General features: G+C 41.6%; 1 protein-coding gene across 2 annotated transcripts in view; it reads left to right on the top strand.

Annotated features, from left to right (window-relative positions):
• Positions 1-19,548, top strand: part of NELL1 (neural EGFL like 1) — a 683,273-nt gene that overhangs the window by 621,878 nt on the left and 41,847 nt on the right. Inside the window, exon 16 of one of the 2 annotated variants that reach the window (XM_070428154.1) lies at positions 15,897-16,037. The exons of the other annotated variant lie outside the window; for it this stretch is intronic. Within the exon in view, the coding sequence (XP_070284255.1) occupies positions 15,897-16,037 (141 nt within the window). The remainder of the gene's footprint in view (positions 1-15,896; positions 16,038-19,548) is intronic. 2 annotated transcript variants of the gene reach the window in all.

The following is a 19,548-nucleotide window of genomic DNA, read 5'->3' as shown; positions in this document are numbered from 1 at the left end:
ATCTTTTTTTAAAAAGAATAGATGGGAATGGCAAAAGTGCAATGAGAATGTTTGTTAATTCTAGGAAAATGTCATCAGGGAGGCAGGCATACAGAGGTGTTGTCAACAGTATTAGTAATGATCTATCTTCTTAACTTGGTGGTGGGTATTGATCCTTTTATTGTATTATCTTTTATAATTTTAATTACTTTAGTATTTGATAAAAACGACGGGTGAGCAATAAAGACTACTAGTATTCTCAATGCCTTCATGGTGATTAAAATTAATTCCAAAACTGCTGAGGATTACTGCTGTTGATTATATCGTTGATCCTTGTATTTGATCTATTAAGAGAGGCAGGGAATGCATGTACACAGTGATAACCCATGAACTGGAAGTCTTTTTGAAAAGTCCAGGGGCTGAGGCCTAATTAACATCAGGGGCACTTGTGTTGAACTACAAGACCTCTCCAGCCCTTTCTGAGTAGGCCAGGCTGACTTTACATGATTCTGTAATGTTGGTGAATGCATGACTGGTCACATCTTGTTTGCAATTATAGATCATAAAGCTTAATGGATGCCTTTTAGACGTTGTATTTATAAATGTGCAGAGAGGCAGAGAATAGTGGCTGTATTCAATAAACACCATAAATAACCATGCTGGAGTGGAACACAGAATCCAAATGCAATTTAGATATGCTCGATGGAATTTGAACAGCATTTTCTTAAAGCAGAACTGGGAAAATTCCCATTTTTGCCCTGTAATTGAATTGTGTAGAAACCCTAAGGAAAGTTCAATCTAGTTTTTTTCTTGGTGTCAGTCTTTTCCTTCTCACATTGTCTGATTGGTAGATATGGAAGATATAAAATATGAGCATGTGTTAAGGGCTAAACTTACATATAACTTGAGAGGGCATATGGTAAGGCATTTGCTCTTGTCCAAATCTGCCAAAATGTCATGATCCAGCCTGGCAAAAGCGTATTTAAATGATGGTATGAATTACTGGAGCATGAAAGATCAACCTGTGGTGTGAACACGTTTTTTCCAGCCTGAGCTTTTGAGCCTTTTCAGCAGTTTGGTAATCATCCCCCAACCCCTATTGCCTCATATGTATTGTTCTTTTGACCACCGTACAAGTGATCTTCTTCTTTATTATGTGACCTACTTTCATGTTGACTAGACACTTGGACCCATCTCTCCTAGCTCCTTGGCTATTCTTTCCCTTTCTTTTAAGAATAACTTTTATGAGTGTTGGGCATTTTTATGATTTGGTTTGAAATGGTAGTTTCAGTTAAGAGAATGCAAACAGATGACCATGGTATAGGTCTCATCTCCATTATCTAGCTGTGTGATCTTGGACAAGTGACATAACTTCTCTGAACCTCTGTATCCTCATCTGTAAACTAGGAATAACAAGAATATCTATACCATCAGGTTGTTGAGAGGATTGAATGAGTTGAGACCCGAAAGGGACTTAGAAGAGTGCTTGGCAGAGTAAGCCCTCAATGTATACTAGTTGTTGTTATCACTATTATTATTAAGATGTTAGCTCCTATACATTCCAGCAGCTGGACTCACTGGAATACTCTCTTACATCCTCCAACCCAGCTTAGTTTCCTGAAACTTCCCTATTTGTACTTTTCCTCTAGGGTTACTAATTGGCTTAATCTATTTGCTTAATCTTAAGCCCAGGTAGTAACCCAGAGAAGCCTTCCACTGAGCTTGCCTCCCCACCAACAACTATTTAGAGTGATCCGGGGACATGGCGGTAAGCAAGACAGAAAAGTCCCTGCCCTGGTGGGCCTAGAGTCAGGGGAGGAAAAGAGGTAATACACCAACGTATATACCAGATGTCAAAGTCTCACTAGTGTTGTTGAAGAAGAGACACAGTGTGATGGAGCAGGGAGCGACTGGAGAGGTGAAGCTATTTCAAAAGGTGGTCTAGGAAGGATTATTTGTGATGGTGGCATTTGAGCTGCGACCTAAATAATAGAAGAAGCAGGTTGTGTGTATTTAGAACATAGGAAGAGGAAACAGCTAGTGCAAAGTCTTCAGTATAGATGACGGATTTGAGAAAGGCAGAGTGCCTGGAGTGTGGGGAGCTCAGGGAAAAGTGGTGTGAGATGAGTAAGGAGGTAAGGAGCATCCAGATCTTATAGGGAATTGTAATAGAGTTCAAATAGTATTAAAATCCAAATACAGTAACAACCATGCATAAGAGAAAATGGGCCTAAAATGTTAATTTGTGTGAAATGCAAGGATACTTCATAACAAAATTGAGGAAACGGGGTGGAATGAGCCTGGCCAGATGAGCCAGCTCCAGGATCCACATTCACCCAAGCCGAGCTGCTATTTGGTGCCACCTGGTGGTGATCGTCCTCAGACCTCACTATCACATTGAGGTTGGATGGTTGTCCTGGCTGGTTTATGCTGCTGTTTTTCTGAAATGTCCTAGTAAGTTGGTAACCTCTTGGTTGAAAGGATCCCACAAGAATATTGGGCAAATGGGGCACATTCTCATTCTTGAAACAAGGTCGTCTTTTGTTTACTGGTGGCCTCGCCTTCTCTTCTCTTTCTATCTCCCCAAAAGATAAGCACTTTATTTGACCTATGTTTGATCATGAGGGCTAGGCAGAGAATGAGAAGTAATGTCCGCTCAGAAACTATACTATCTTTGAATTCATGTTACCAGGGAGTATGCCATCTCAGGATTTTACTGCTAGAGAGAATAATGTGGTAGCTCTGATTTTGTAGTTAACTGTATTTGATTTATAACTATATTATATTATTGTTGTATATTTTAGTTGTATATGTATGTGTCTCCTAAAAGGCAGGAATAGATCAAATTCTACTTTGTAACCTTGGTAACAAAGGTGTGGGGTAAAAGGAAACCAGCGTGTTTATTCACCTGCTACAAACAGTAGTTCTCTCAGTTAATAGTTACAACAATCTCAAGGCAAGAATTATTATCTCTATTTTAAAGGTAAGGAAGATGAGGAGAAAGAATCCAAAATCACACAATAAGGAAAGGGCAGGTCTATGAATTCAACCCCAAACCATCTGAAAACATAAGCTACATGACCATGAAAAAAATATTTGCAACAGATGTAGACCAACAAAGCCCATTTACATTCCATCTCACCAGATCCACTGACTTGAAATCCTGAGCAAATTAATTTATATTAATTTAAATATTTGCCTTATGATTTTAGTTTAACTCTTGTGTTTATTTGGTATATCAAAATGCCTCTATAGATATTGTATACTAAGAATATTTGTAATATCAGATGAGCACCATACAGAAAGTGTAGAAATTCTGTTGCCTTTGTCAGCATGAGGGCAGCCTCTTCTGGCAGGTGCCGTAAATTCAGATGTTGACACCTGTCAAGCATGAGTAAAGTGAACCACGTATGGACTGCTCTGCATGGAGAGACTAAGCCCTCTTTAAAGGTAGCAGCCGCTGCTCATCTCCTACCAGTGGTTGCCATGTGGCAATGTGGGTCCAATGTTGCTAGATCAGATTTTTTTAGAGATGCCAGGCATCCAAAATTTGTATGTGAAATCTAAAGATCCTTTCCGTTGGCACCTGGGTCAGTTGTTAAATATAACTCTCTGCATGCCAAGCAAAAGCATGCGATGTGCATGGGCTGTTTCTGTTCCCAGGGCTGACTGTTTGGGTCGTCTGTCCTGAGACTACAGAATAGATCTGGCTCAGAGGTCTGTGCTTTGTGACAAGAAAGCCCTGCCCTAGGAAATGGGAAACTATTCTTTGTACAGTTTCATTCCTGTTCATTTTGTTGAAGACCGATTTTCAATGCATTTGTTCCTTTGGCAATGTCATTCATTCTTGAGAAGCCAGGAATTAGGAGATGAAGGTGATACCGATGTTCAGGGTGATGGTAATGGATGATGGAAACCTTCTTAAAAGAAAGTTCTCCTGTAGCTTAAAGATGGAATAGGACTGAGGATAAATCAATAGCAATAATAAAAAATGGTGAGCCCTGGCAGGGTGGATCAGTTGGTTGGAGCATAGTCCTGTACTCCAAAAGGTTGCAGGTTCAATTCCTGATCAGGGCACAAGCCTGGGTTGCAGGTTTTATCCCAGTTGGGGCAGGTACAGGAGGTACTGACCAATGTTTCTCTCTCACATCAGTGTTTTGTTGTTGTTTCTTTCTCTCTCTCTCTCTCTCTCTCTCTCTCTCTCTCTTTCTCTTTTCTCTCTCTCTCTCTCTCTCTCTCTCTCTCTCTCTCTCTTTCTCTCTCTCTCTTTCTCTTCCTCACTCTGAAGCAATCAATTAAAAACACACACAAAAACATATCCTTGGGTGAGGATAAAAAACAACAACAATAGTGAAACGCTCTACTGAAGGATGACTTTACTTTTCCTGAGCAATCATGAGTGGATGCTTAAATTATTTACTCATTCTTCTTTCCTGTTTGTTTTTAGACATTTGCATCGTTTTTACAGTATTGACCTTCAGTGGTCCTCAACCTAAACAGTCAGGGGATTCGATGGCTATTGTGTTTGTCCTTCTTTCTGAAAATCTCAGTGTTTGGTGCAAACCAAGGAAAAGAAATGAGAGTAACTGATGGAAAATTACTAAACCAAAAAGATGCAATAAAAGTGAAAGCTCAGGAGATGAAGGAGGTTATAGAAATACCACCGACAGCAATCAAATTCCACTGCAACATGTTAGCGAATTCTCTCTGGGGGAACTTCCTTCCGTTTCCTGCGTCTAATATCCTTTCTCCTCTATCACCAAGTGCCTAAATAGTTAGCATGTAAGGCTACAGAGAACGCTGATCCAGGAGGCGGAACTTGTCTGCGGGGCTCTCCACCTTGAGCAGTTTCTTTCGCAGCCTCTTTTCATCATGTTTGAAGGGAGCGTCTGAATCCCAACGCACCCAGCTCACTGTGGGAGTGTGAGGATCAAACAAAATACGGCACCTGACAGCACATTGGACATGGTGCCACACTGCACCTGCCAAAGGGGTCATTCTTGCTGCCAAGCCTACAGCATTTCACAGCAAAAGCACACCTTAGGAACTCATGGTCTGAGTTTGATTGGGAAGCCGGAACATTCTCTAGAAATTGCAGGGAGTAGGTTGGCATCTCCACTTTGTTTCATTGCAGGTTGGTGAGGGAGGAGCAAGTGAAGCTTGACTGAGCTGAGTGAGTAGCTTCCTGCAGACCTGGTGCTAGGTGTGCCCCCCCCCCCCCAAAAATTATATAGTTTCTCCATGTAGTTAGCATAGGGCTTCTGCCAGAGAGATGTTTGTTTCTAAGTCTGTTTCCCTCAATAGGCTGTGAGGTTCTCAAAGAAAGAGTCCATGTACTCATGTACGCTTACCTAAGATTCCACAGAAAGCACCATGAAGAGGTAGTATTGCATAGCAGGAAAAGGAGTATTTCATATTAGTAACCCTGCACTTGAATCTCAGCTCCTTCATGGACTGTCCTGTGGCTTTGGGAGGGTGACATGGGTTCTCAGTTTTCTTAACGGTAAAATGGGGAGAATAAGTGGTACTTCTTAGGGCTGCCATGGAGACTGAATCATAGTGCCTTGGCACTTAATAGACATTGAAGTAATGTTCATTCTCTTACTTATGTTTCATCATCTAGAAAAGTTTATGGGTACATGTGAGGTGATAAATATCTGAGAGAGAGAGAGAGAGAGAGAGAGAGAGAGAGAGAGAGAGAGAGAGAGAGAATGTGCCTTCCAAGTATGTCTAGCAGTTTGGAATCACTACTTTAAATACAATTGTTGAACTGATTCATGGTGTATGTTATTAGGTATTTTTCTACCAAGTAGAGGACCTTAGGTAAATCACCTCTTACATTGAGCTTCACATTTTCTATGTCTAAAAGGATGGTAATAGGATTCAACATTTGCCAACAGAGGCTCAAGTTCAAAGAAAATACGTTTCATGTGTCCTGCCCTGTGTTGGCCTTACTGGTATTTAAAATAATAATAGTAATAAAACCAACCATATAGTCAGAATTAGCCAGTGAACCGTCAACTGCATGAAGAGGTGGTCTTTGCTGGGATTCCAACATGGCCTGGAGTGGGGACATTTCCTGCAGCTAAGTACTAGCTGCTCCCCATGGCAGGGCATGTTCTTTGCCCAGTTTACTGAAGCCTGAGCTATATCATCCACTAGACTGCCTGCTTGGAGCCTCTAATCCTTGGAGTGTATGACCTTGACTATGGTAGCATATAAAAATTCCATTCCTCTGTTCCTCTATGATTCAATGCTTTCTAATCACATAGAATTTAGACTTTCTTAGTTATCACAGGCATTACAATGGCTAAATCACACCATTCAAAGGAGCAATTGTTTCTTTATAAGCACTAAGAAAGGACATAAAGCACATGACCACAGGCAATGATAACATCCTCTAATTCATTTCTGAGTGATCCTCACCCCATGCCATCTACGCTCTTGGTAGCCTGTCTTCTCTAGATGCCTAAGAGCTTTCTCAATTTGAGTGGTTGTTTGTTCAAAGGGAACTTGTTTATACACCTTGTTTCCTCTTGTAGTTACTTGGTCCTGGCTCTGGTCTCTGGGTCCCATGTGAGCGGCATCAGTCCTGCAAAGACATTTTCAAACCAAAGGCATCTAGGATGCTGAGGAGCTACGGCCAGACAAACCAGCCTACATGCCTTTGGGAATCTTAAGCCCAGGGCCTTCTGTCTAAGAGTGCGCTTCACTTTTCTCTTTTGATTTTTTCCCCCCAACTCACAGAAGAGAGGAAAAAAGATAATTTTCTTTCTTTCAAAAAAAAAAAAATCACAGAACTTTGTAAATGTGACAAATAAAAGCTTTTATTTTTTTTCCAAAAGAACTTTTTCATTATAATTGTTGCTTGTCTGCCATTACGCAACATGAAATAATTTTTCTCTCAGTATAATCAGATGGTGACAGAAATATGGTAACGGTTTCTAAAGGACTTATTTAAATTCTCCATTTCTCACTGGGGGTTGAAGCTCTCCGTTTTATTTGCAGGTAAATTATCGTATTTATTGTGTCTGCATAAATACCTCCATTACAAGTAATACAGGCTTTTGAAAATACTCAAAGTAAAAAAAAAAAAAAGTGGATTTGTCTTAAAGGGATAGGTTTAACATTCTGCAAGAATAAATTTAAAACAAACTTGCATTCCTCCTTTTAAGCAGGAAAACAAAGCATTGTTCAAGATGGCTTCACCACTGTCTTAATCAAGGATTGATGTTCTCAGGGTTCAATAGGGTGGCATGAGAGGGAAAAGTAAAGCTTAGCCAGTTCAGTACCCTGATCACATCAGGCCACAGGGATCAACTTTGTTAAGAGTGACAGTGTGACCTATTGAAAGGTAGACTAACCTACTGATGATTTGGAATCAGAGAAAAACAAGTTTCAATCTACCATACTGTGTACCAGAAATGATTTGCTCTCTTAGGGACAGGGTGCCTTATCTGAAATATAGGGATAAGAATATCCTGCTAGTTGGAATTGCTTTTGGTCGCAAGGAACAGGAAACTCAAGTGATTGTGAGTTACTTATAAAATCCTAAATTATCTCATGATAAAAAATCTGGCGGCAGGGTTGGTTTAGTAGCGCACTGTTATTAGAAGGCCAGTTTGTGTGTCTGTGATTTGATGGGATTTCCCCCATGGTACCCAGTTGGCTGCACCTCCAGTCATCAAGCCTTCCATCCAGCTTGCTAAACAGCAGGAGTATGTCAGGAATTCTGTCATTTCTGACTTTGCCTGGTGGAAGACTTTTATAATAAGGATCATTTGTAAGTACTAGAGAAGCACAGTGTGATAACATTGCAGAATCTTAGGATTTTCAGGCTGGGGGTGAATATGATCTATGTCAGTGCTTTTAAAATCATCAACGTTCCTAGAGATGAAACTGTACTTGATCTACGCCACAGAAACATTCAGTTGCTCCATGGTCACTCCAAGTAGGTGCGTCTTGAGATTCACTTGGTCTACCAAAGAGTGCTCTGTAGAGTATGGAATGAAAAATACAGATCTAATTTAACCTTTGCTTATTATAAAAATTATATAATTAAAATATAAAGTTGGAAAGTGACATCTCCAAGCTGAATTCGCTATTGAGTGCCAGAATAGCTGGTGTTACTTTAATTAAATTTTTTGAGTAATTGGTTTTGGGAACAGTAGCCAAATATTTCTATGGGTTGGAGGGGACAGTGGCTGAAAGGACAGCCTGGAGATATTGTACTCATTCAGGTTTCAGAAAAAGTGAAACTGGAGCAGGGTGTGGGCAACAGATATAGAGAATGGATGTCAAAGATAGAATTTCCAGTGTATTTTCCTTCCCTTCCTCTGTCTTTTCTTCATCCCTCAAATTACTTTGTTCCCTCCAAGTCCAAGGTCCTGTTTTGTTCTCATATCACCTCATCGGGCTTAAATTCTAGAGAGGTGAAGAAGACACAAAATATGATATGCATGTAAAATGTAAAGTATGTTAGGTGGCAGTGCATGCAAAGAGGATAAATACAGAAAAAGGATGGGGAATTTTGAGCTGAAGTGAGTAGGTATGTGGCAATTTTAGACATGGTGGCCAGTGGAAGGACTTGCAGAGAAGATGGATATGCAAGTAAAGACTTGGATGTTGAGAGATAAAGCTATGGGAACATCTGAGAGAACATTCTAAGATGGAACAGCATATGCAAACAACACATGCCAAGATATGCCTGATATGCCTGGGGAATAGCTAGGAAATCAGTGTAGTGTCCTGGGTAAGGTGAAAAAACAATGTTTGACGAATTCAAAGAGATAAGAGCAGGCAGATCAGGTAACACATAAGCCATTATAGAAACTTAAACCTTTAATTCATTGATTGTGAGGAAGGAGAGCTAGGGAAGAGTGCTGGGGAGGAAAATTAGTTTGATATATAGAAAGATATACGGAGTGGGGCAAAATTAGGTGTGCAGTTGTTTGTATGGAAAATAACACAATAATTAATAAATAATACAAGAGTAAACTCTATGTTTTGCATACTCACAACTGTAAGCCTACTTTTGCCCCAGCCTGTATGTTTGGGCAGAAGGAGTTTGAAATGAAGAGGCCTCTGAGATTAGTGAATTCTTAGGTGATACAAGTTTGCATACGAACTTATGTTAGAGGTCAGTTTAGAGATGTTTATCATTGAGCCTGCAGACTAGAGAGGAGAGTTGAAGTGCAAACAAATTGGTCCTCTATGGAAGGATTTGGCAATGCTGTGTTTAGAAAATAGACAGACAAAAAAGAAAGACTTTAGAGATAACACGAAAAGGGCAACACCAAGAAGAGACTGATTCTCTCGTGCCAAGTCAGTAAAGAAAGAGATGTACAAAAGGCAGACAGTCCTATAACCAATGTCATTGCCACTGTTATTCATAACAAGCACCTTTCAGCTTAAATGGGCCAAGACTAGTGGCTAATCAGGACTTATAAAGAAGACACAGTAGTAATGATATCACCATATACTTTGTGTAGCAGTCAATTGACTTCCAGAGCTTCTTCATACCTTATCAAGAGTTTTCTTTGTGAAACAGACAAAACATGCTTTTTTAAAAAAAATTGCAACTTGGATAATGAAGAAATCAAGGTTCAAAGAGGCCACTTAAACCTTATAGCAGCCATTGAGCTGGTCAGTAGCAGATGGAGGCATAAGCCCATAACCCATGTCTCCCGTCCTAGGGTATTAGAGCTTAGAGAGGACTGGAGTATGCTGTAGCACAATCCTTCCATTTTATATGTAGGGAATTGAAGCCCCAACACTTGGACTGTCTTGACATGGACATAGAAACTAGAGAATGTTCATTTTCGCATACCTAATGATTTCCTGCCTTGCTTTGTAGAGTGGCTCTACATTGATCTCATTCAATCCCTAAAATAACACTATGAGCTAGGCAATAGCGTCCTCATTTAAGAGCGGCGGAAAGTGAAGCTGAAAAAAGATAAATCACTTGCTCAGAGTCACCCCGCCAGGAAGGAACAGAGCCAAGACTCAAACTCAACCGTAGCTGACTACAAAGTGTGGTCTTGTTTGCATGTTGTTATCTGGCCCTTGACTTAAGTATAATAGTCAGTGATTGGTGCGGAGCCTCTTTTCTTGTTTGCTTGTTTTCCTTTCAGAGATTGCTTGTTTGTGTCTGTGTGAGTTCTGACCAGAGCACAGTCTTTCCCCTGAATATGGAAAAGAGTCTATCCAAACAGAAAATGCTGGCTGTAGCAATAAGGCACCCCAAACTGTGTCCTGGCCCAGTAAAACAGAAATGCATTCTTGCTCGTATAAATAGCATAAATAGTCCATGACAGGGCCCGGTCTGCGCTGCAGTCTTGCAGGAAGCCAGGCAGACAGAGACGCTGCCATTTTTAACAAGTGGCTTCAAGGTTCCCTGTACCTTAGCCCCTGTGGGCAGGTGGAAACAGCGCAGAGGCTCATAGGAGGGTTTTTTTTTTGTGAGCCATGCTGGAATTACATTATTTCTGGCTTACTCACATGGCCTCACCCATCGGCAAAGGAGGTGTGCTCAAGACACAGCCTTGGGAGCCCAGGAAGAGGAGGAAATGGGAAAGCTAGCCTCTTTCTACCACAGAGTTTCTCTCTCTCTCTCTCTCTCTCATTTATTTGTCTTTTTAGTTTCCCACAAACATTCTGATGCATGTTTTGTTGAGTACAATCCTGGCATTCTGCAAATATTCGATAATAATTAGGTTTGTGTTCAGTGTACTTGTGTCCCTTTTGGGAGGAGATAATTCACATTTTAACGGGGGCATATATAATAGATTCATTGATTCTATTCCTGAATGTTTTACAATATTATAATTATCTCAAAATACAAGTGAATGTTTTTTTTGTTTTTTTTTTTAAAAATATATATTTTATTGATTTTTTACAGAGAGGAAGGGAGAGGGATAGAGAGTTAGAAACATCGATGAGAGAGAAACATTGATCAGCTGCCTCCTGCACACCCCCAACTGGGGATGTGCCCACAACAAAGGTACATGCCCCTGACCAGAATCAAACCTGGGACCTTTCAGTTCGCAGGCCTATGCTCTATCCACGGGGCCAAACCGGTTAGGGCCGTGGTCGGCAAACTGCGGCTCGCAAGCCACATGCGGCTCTTTGTCCCTTTCAGTGTGGCTCTTCCTAAGACTTAGGAGTACCCTAATTAAGTTAATAACAATGTACCTACCTATATAGTTTAAGTTTAAAAAATTTGGCTCTCAAAAGAAATTTCAATCGTTGTACTGTTGATATTTGGCTCTGTTGACTAATGAGTTTGCCGACCACTGGGTTAGGGCGAAGTGAATGTTTTTAAAGATCCAGAAGTCATATTGCAATCCCTACCAGTTTCCTGGTTACAAATTAATATGAGTTATATTTGCCCATCTGCTCATTGTTAGCAGAAATAAAGAGTCCAAAGTGAATATTCTATACAAAAGAAGAAACATAATAGATTTTGCTTAAAAGTCTTCTTTGTTCATAAGTCTGTGAAGTTTATTTTTATTCTCTTCAATCTACAGATGAGAAAACAAAGATTTGAAAAAAATCTAAACAATGTATTCCTGTGGTGGTGAGTGGGAAATTGAAGTCATGTTTGTCTCCAAAGCCCATGTTCTTAACCACAGTTATTTTTTTACAGTTCAGGTTGCCCTAATAGACTCTGAGTGTAAGGAGCACAGGAAACTTACCTTTTCATCTTGGTATCACAGGGTGTAATACAATCCTTTATACATGTGTGCTCAATAAGCTTTTGTTGAATGAATGAATGTATCAAAAGTTTTTCTGATGATGCCACCTCCTCATAAATCCTGATAAAATATGTATTTCAAATGCAACTTAAGCCTGTACTTCACTGTGAACCAATTAATATGAAATACAAAAAAATATCTCCTTGGAAATAAGCTTTAAGAAAAACTTGTCTGCTTTTATAAATCTTCAAGTAGCAAATCTGAGAGGGCAGGATATCGGGTAAAGGAAGATGTTCATCCAATTCAAGACACTAGCATTTTGCAAGAATCGAAGGATTTGTTTGCAAATGGCTTTTGGGAGCAAATTCACTGTACATTCCAAATAGGATTAAGTGTGTTGCTTAGGGCACATCCTATGAAAAAACCTTGGGTAGTCATCTGTTTTTTGATATTGATAAAAAACTCCAGGTATAGTCAGGATCCTTCCTTGAAGGCAATTATAACTATGTCTTTTTGTTGCCTATTGTGCCTCCTTAAAAATTTCTAAAGATTAGACATAGAAGCAAGTATTAAATAAAACCACATGGTGTCTTTTAATGGTAAATAACATATAAAGATTGAACTAACCCCATTATATTTAGTTTTGTGAATTGACATTACATCTTTGTGATTTGCAAACACCAGGAAATCTTGTGGCCCTTTGAGTCTCTGGGATAGCTCTTTTTCATTGTTCCTTTCATTTAGTTCATTGTCATTTATTTTGTCATTCATTCCCACAAACATTTTGGGGGCACCTTCATATTCTTGATACTCACTATCACAAGAAATGTCAACCTAAGATGTCTCTTAGGTTTTTGAGAAATTTACATTTGCAAGATGGACACAAACGGAAAATAGGTGTGATATAGAGTAAGATGTGTGCTGACATAGATGTGTGTGTGTATATAGAGTCCCTGGGGATGGGGGACTGTGTACCTGGAGGAGTTGGGGAAGGTGATATTGGCTGGGATTTGAAGGATGAGTGTGTATATCCCCTCCCCTTGATTGGGTGTTCTTGGGTTTCAGGAATCATGTGTCTATCACCTTTCCAGCCACCATGGTGCAAAAACCATCCTTGGCACATAGTTCCAGCTCAATTAATATGACTTGAATAAGAGTTATCTTTTGTGAAACTTCCTTTCTTGATGGATCAACTTTCTTTCTTGATAGACTAGTGACAAATGTAGGTCCTGTGTCACTCTGAACCCGGTGTCACCGTTTGTTAGCCCGTTGACCTGGGCTGTAATGTGAGTTTTTATGTTGCCGACACTTGGCACTGAGGGCCCAGAACTGAATACTACAGGTTCCACTCTCAACCCCCCAGCATCTCTTGTTTCCTCTGCCACATTTTCAGGTCTGTGTTGGATTAAACTGAAATTTAAACACAATCCTAGGACTTGGAATAGGAAGGAAACATGGTTATTTTTGTTTGTCCCTCTCCCTTGGGATGGCTGACAACCTGTGTGATGAGCTAGGCTCACTGCAATTTATCAGAAATCCTTGAGAGACAGAGTTGGATTCCACAGTGAACTCACCTAGACCTCGTTCCCAGAGCATCTGTCTTGTTTGTTTGCCTGTGGCAAGTGCCGGCTAGGAGAAACGGATCTCTGAGGACAAAGGCAGCCACGGCCCATTTATAATGTCTAAAGCCCCCACAATGTTGCCAAAAAGCCTTTGAGCGTGTTCTGGATTGGAGTCTGGTGGTTGCTTTTAACCCTGCTGTGACTATGCAGAAGAAACAGGCGGTTTTAGGAGCACGATGAAAATGTGAGCGCCTCTCAAAGAGTCTGCTTGCATGGGGAATGAAATGTTTGGCTTCAGGTATAACGTTGCACCCACATCAGCAACGCGCAGCCTTGTTACCAGGTGCCAGTGTGCGATGAGCTCTGGCTACTACTCCCAGCGAGTCCCTGGCCATGTAGCTCACAGATAAGGGACAGCTCCACGCCTCTCTCATGTTCAATGCCACGCAGGGATTGCTTGTCTGAGGGGAAATCATAGATGTGTTCCTGTAATGTTCTTCACTCCCTGAGAGAGCCCTGCCCAGAGAGCTTCAGTCCCGCTGGGCCACGGAAGCTTCTCCTGCTCTCTCTTATCATTCCATTTTGGGAATAAAACTACCTGCACATTTTTTTTCAACATTTGCACATCATTCGCCACCACTCCTCCTCCTAGGAATTGCCTTTGAAATCAAAGCCTGGAGGAATTATTGGTAACATTTTCCAATGGTTTTTCCTCCAGATGGGGGTGGTTTTGAGTGTGAAAGGGCAGCATATGTGAACAAGGCCCATCTCCGGCCAGCTAGGACATAGCCTTGTTTTGTTGATTTTAGAAGCTTTGCTTTGGTATCTCCTGGTTCCCCACCACACTCACCATGGCTAGATGGTTGCTACTTAAATACTCTTGGTGATCTAGAAGTGACAGGGTCTGTGGGGATCCAGACTGCCTTCATAGGAGCTTTGGAAATAAATGCCTGAGGTAGAATTTGTTGTTGCAGAGAGTATTTTGAGCTGAATGTAGAGACGTTACCTTTGAAAATCAGTCTTTTGTTTATGTGTGTCCCTGGGTAACCCATATTTAAAAAATACAGAACTGCCTCCATAGTCTAGGGTCAGCCCTGCCTCTCGGTAAAACATCGCCTCCAGTCACTTCTCTGTTTCAATTTTTGAAGTTTCTAGTGACCCAAGGTGTGTCCTATAGAGCTGTACACCTGTACAGTTTTAGAAATGACAAAGTAGATGTTGCAAATTCATTCTGTGGAGATTTATAATACATGTCCACACACCCTGGCTGCAGTTGCAGAAGGCGCCATAGAAGCCCTGGGTCCTGAGGGCAGACTGATTTTAGAAACCTAAGAGATACTGTATGTCAAAAGACTGCATGGACCCTTCATACCAGGGAAAAGCCATAAAGGAAGAAGAGGGCAGTTGGTGGGAAAAAGCTAAAGCTAAAGTTAAAGCCAGAGTTGCCTGGAATAAAGACTACCCTTTTCTCTCTTTTCTTGGCTGAAATGGCATGATGAGAGTGACAGGTTTCAAGCTGCATTTATAGCTCCTCACACAGTTCAGAACTTGTCTAGATAATAGGACCACTGGTGGCTGATTGCCCCGAGCTGACACCTACAGCAGGGAACTGTTGAAAAAGACCGCAAAGAGGGTTTTAATCATGATGTGCTATATCCCAATATTAATTAGATTTCTATTCATATAACACTGCCAAGGTTCAGATATTTCCAGGAGAGCGAGGGGACGATTCCCAGCCAATAGTGGCTGTATTCCAAGAAATAATTATATGGCGGGAATGAGCTGACACTTGGCTTCATTATTGACAGCTCCTCTTTCTGCAAAGGTCAGGCCCTCCAGCCCGGAGACAGCCTTTGGGCTGGAGAGCCTATGCACGCTCCAGGTGTTTGCTGGGCTAAAAATTGTGGTTCTTAGCGCTCAGCAGACACAGCCCAAGGGACTTTCCTTTGTCAGGAATGACTGAGAATGAGCATCTCTGATTGACGGTCATAAATCAAGTCCTTTAGTGAATCAGAAGGTTTAAAATAATTAGAACAGTAGTTTCCAAACCCTGCTCCCCAGAACACCAGTTTCCAAGATATTGAGGAACCGCCCCCCCCAAAAGAAAGCTTCCCCCAGCCAAATGTGGTTGGGAAACAGGGCATTTATAGTATTCTCCTCTCGAAGCTGTGCCGGGTATGTAAATGTGTTAAGCCTCTAAGACCGTACTATAGGAAACATTGGTTTAACACTAGTGAATCCAGAGTTTACTCAACTTATTTGTCCATGAATATGATAAGAAAATCCCAAATAATATCTGGAATTACTACTTTGGAGTTACTGAAAAAGAGAAAAGGCCTACACATGCAGTAACAGAGCTGGGCCAGACATCCTCAGTTTCGTTTTTGGTGTCTCTGAAGCCTACACAGCACTTGCAGTTGGGACTGTCTCCACGGCCATCAGCTCCCCTTCCTTGGTCCATAAATGAGAAAGCATCTGAAGATGAAGCTTTCAATTTGGATTCTGGAGAAAATGGGATTTGGTTCTTCCTGTAACTTGCATTTTAGGTCATTGAGCAGTTGTAATTGCTTTGTTGACAAGAGCATATTTAGGTGTTTGCTGAAGGGTTAGTGCCAAAAGAATTAATGTCCTGGTGGGCTTGTGTTTTTCTCTGAGGCAGATATTGATGAATGTACAGAGGGAATCATTGAGTGCCACCACCATTCCCGCTGCGTTAACCTGCCAGGGTGGTACCACTGTGAGTGCAGAAGCGGTTTCCATGACGATGGGACCTACTCACTGTCCGGGGCGTCCTGTGTTGGTAAGCAGCTTTCAGCCTTGCCCTCCATCCTTCAGGGCCTTTGCAGGAGGGGCAGCCAGCTCTGGTACTCTCTTCAGCTCCTGGTGTTAAAATATGACCGCTCGCTGGTTAAACCCATCTGTTTTCAAACTCCCTCCCTCGGCAATTCAGGGATTAGGCCGGGAATTAGGCAGTGTGGGGATTTCGATTTTTTAAACAGAAACAGGAGGAGTCAGAGGGCAGAGTCTGGGTCTGTATGCTAAGACATTTAGTTCTTTCCAAAGGACATCAGGGTGGCTTGCTGGAATGTTTAACTGTTGGAGACACAGCTGTGAGAGAGAAGGAACTGTAGCTGAACTTCCAAAGTTTCGTTTGAATTGGAGCTTTTGTACTAGAAAAGTCACGGTGCCTCTCTGAACCTTCATCTGTAAATATGCAAAAATGTGAATAGTAATACTCATGCATGGTTAGGATTAAATTGGATACTGTGTATTTAAAGATGACATGCTTGAATCAATGCACGAACATATAGTGGCATTAACCTTATTATTGTTAATGCCACCACCATCCTTGCAAGATCCCCTTTAATCACTGTCCTGCTTGCGCTTCTATTAAATGCTGAATGGAGGAAGTTAGCAATGGAGTTCATCACCTTCAGGACCTCACTACTTTCCTGAAATCCAAACAGCTGATAAAAAATGCAATTGTTGATATGAGAGCCTTGGATGGTTCAGTTCTTTTATGTCATGTGGACTCAGCTGATTCTTAAGGCTGATTTGGACAGTCCTAGCAGGCAGGCATTCTGACCATGGGTTCCCAAAGTCAAGGTGGCTGAGTTAGAATTCATTGTCTCTGCTCATTGCATATCTCTTTTTGTAAAGGTCGCTACAGGGATATACTTGTGTGTGTTTTTAACTTCTCCCCTGAGATTGTCTTAAAGCAAAGATGAATTAGGAGCCAAGAGGCAACAGCATGAATTATCTAGTGCTGGGGTCCAGCCCCAGCGGGTCCAGGGCTTCCCCAAGGTGTGGACGGAGTCGGCGGAGAATGAATGACACGGAGGCAGCGTTTAGGTGATCATCATGGCCAGGTTCCTCTTAGCCAGGTACCTACCTCTATTGTCATCTATCATCTGTATATATATTATTTAGTCCCAGTTCTATCCATTCTATACAAAAGGCCAGGGGGCTTCCCAACTCCATTCAAAGGTTACTCTATTTTTCCACCAAGCTACAAGGAAGTAACTGAAGGAGGTCACTCCAAGCAAAGATCAAAGCGACCAACCACCCCTCTGACTCTCAGTTAAAGGGTTTACTGATAAAAATCCTCACCTGGGGAAACAACCTCTCTTCTCCTAGCCAGGTTCCTTCCCCTATTGTTCTCTTACATCTGCATTTATCCTATTTGATCTTAATCCCATCCATTCCATTCCAAAGGCTAGGGCATTTCTCATCTCCATTACAAGGTTACTTGAAACATCTCTGCAGAGACTGCCTCAAGCAGCCAAGGTGGATCGGCTTCCAGCAATCTAGCACAGTTTAGAGTTGCTGTTGAGAAGCCTGCAGTGTCCTTGTTAAAAGCGTGGACCCTTGAGCCAGATTCCCCGCAGTCATATTCCAGCTCTGCCTCTTCTAAGTAGGTTATTCTGGGCAAGGTCTTAGCAAGTCTGTACCTCATAAGAGTGTTGTGAGAATTAATTGTATTCATATCTGTTAAATGTTCAATAAACGTTAGTTATTATGATCTTAAATGTTCCTGCATATTCTGCCCCATGCTCTATCCATGATTCTTTATTGTTAATGCAACCACAGGGAGCAGTTTGCATTTATCCTGGGTCTTCATATTCCTGCTTTACATACAGCTCGGAATGTGCAGCTCAGTATTCTAGTAAACAGGTGTTCTGTGAATAGGACTAGATCAAGCTCAAGCACCCTGAGAAAGCATTCTTAGATGTCTTCAGAGGAGTCATCACTCCTCCCCTCTGCTAACTAGAGCTGCTTCTGGCGTGTGTTTCTGCATCTTGACTTATTACACCACCACACAATGTTTGTGCTCTCAGACTATATATACTGTGAGCATGAAATAGGCTTTTATTCTTCTGTCTCTCCCATGACACCCTTTGGTAGTCGGTGTTCAATAAACGCAAAAAAATGCAACCACATCAAGTGCTGGTAAAGAAACACAGTCACAGAAAGGATGACACCTTGCCCCCTGGCCCATCGCTGTTGTCACACAAGTGGAGACTCAAGCCTGGGTCAAGAGTGACTCAGCATCCCAGGTCCCAAGGGCAGTCCCTGCTTATACCTGTTGTTCTTATGTAACTATCAATTACATCAGTGTGTTCCCTGTCACTCTCATAAATGTCCCTGATAGGATGACAGATGTCATGTCCCCTCACCTGCTGGTTTCTCTCTGCTCTGCTGAGGGGCATGCCTGGGGCATGGAGGGTGGGGTCAGAAGCTCCTGCATCCCTGGGGGGCACTTTGTTCATCCATGAACTGATCCCTGATCTTCCAGGAAAACCTCACAAACAGGATTCCTTGCCAAGGGAACAGAGTTGTTTTTATTAGTGGCATTTCTAACTTGGGTAATTGTTCATCTGAATCCTCCTTCATTTCCACACTTTAAGAAATATCTTTCTAAATGAGTCTTAATAAGAACAGAAATATGAGCGCCATTTAGTGTTTCTTTGGTAGTCCAGGGAACTCTATTGGTTCAGAATTATTTCTTGGTGAAAGAGGTTTATAAATCAGTTCATGTCTCTGTTTTGTTTCTGCCTTCTATTACCTTCCCACTGAATGTAAGATAAATTTTCAACTTCTTTGCATGGCCTCCAGGGCTAACTCTTGGACTCATGCCCTATGTATGTTGGCCTTTTTATCTTTTCACACCTTGAACATGACAGTGAACTCACCCAGTTTCAGGACCTTTGCTGTTCTCTGTGTCTGGAACACTCGACTCCTGTCTTATCACATGACTTTGTTCTTCTTTAAATTTAATTCTTGGCGGCTCAGTGCCACCTTTTCAAGGAGATGGTCCCTTGAAAAAACATTTTATCTAAAGTAGTCCTTCCCCGGTCAGTTCCATTGTATCGCTCACTCTCCTCCACATCTTCTATACCATTTTCTGTGCTCAAGTTTATTGTGCATATGCCTGCGTGTGATTGTCTTCTGCCACAAACATGCAAATTCCCTGAGGCCAGAGATCTTGTCTGTCCTTCACCACTGCACCTCCAACCACTAGATCAGCCGTGGGCAAACTACGGCCCACGGGCCGGATCCGGCCCGTTTGAAATGAATAAAACTAAAAAAAAAAAAAAGACCGTACCCTTTTATGTAATGATGTTTCCTTTGAATTTATATTAGTTCACACAAACACTCCATCCATGCTTTTGTTCCAGCCCTCCGGTCCAGTTTAAGAACCCATTGTGGCCCTCGAGTCAAAAAGTTTGCCCACCCCTGCACTAGACCACTGTATGCACGCAGTAGTAGGCATTTGAGGCACAAATGATTGAGGAATAGACAATGAAAAC

Source organism: Myotis yumanensis, unplaced genomic scaffold (assembly GCF_028538775.1).
Source record: "Myotis yumanensis isolate MYYU_CA2020_CCGP unplaced genomic scaffold, mMyoYum1.0.hap1 SCAF_10, whole genome shotgun sequence".
Taxonomy (NCBI): domain Eukaryota; kingdom Metazoa; phylum Chordata; class Mammalia; order Chiroptera; family Vespertilionidae; genus Myotis; species Myotis yumanensis.
The sequence above is the reverse complement of the archived record's forward strand: the minus strand, read 5'-3'. Positions and strand labels throughout refer to the sequence as shown.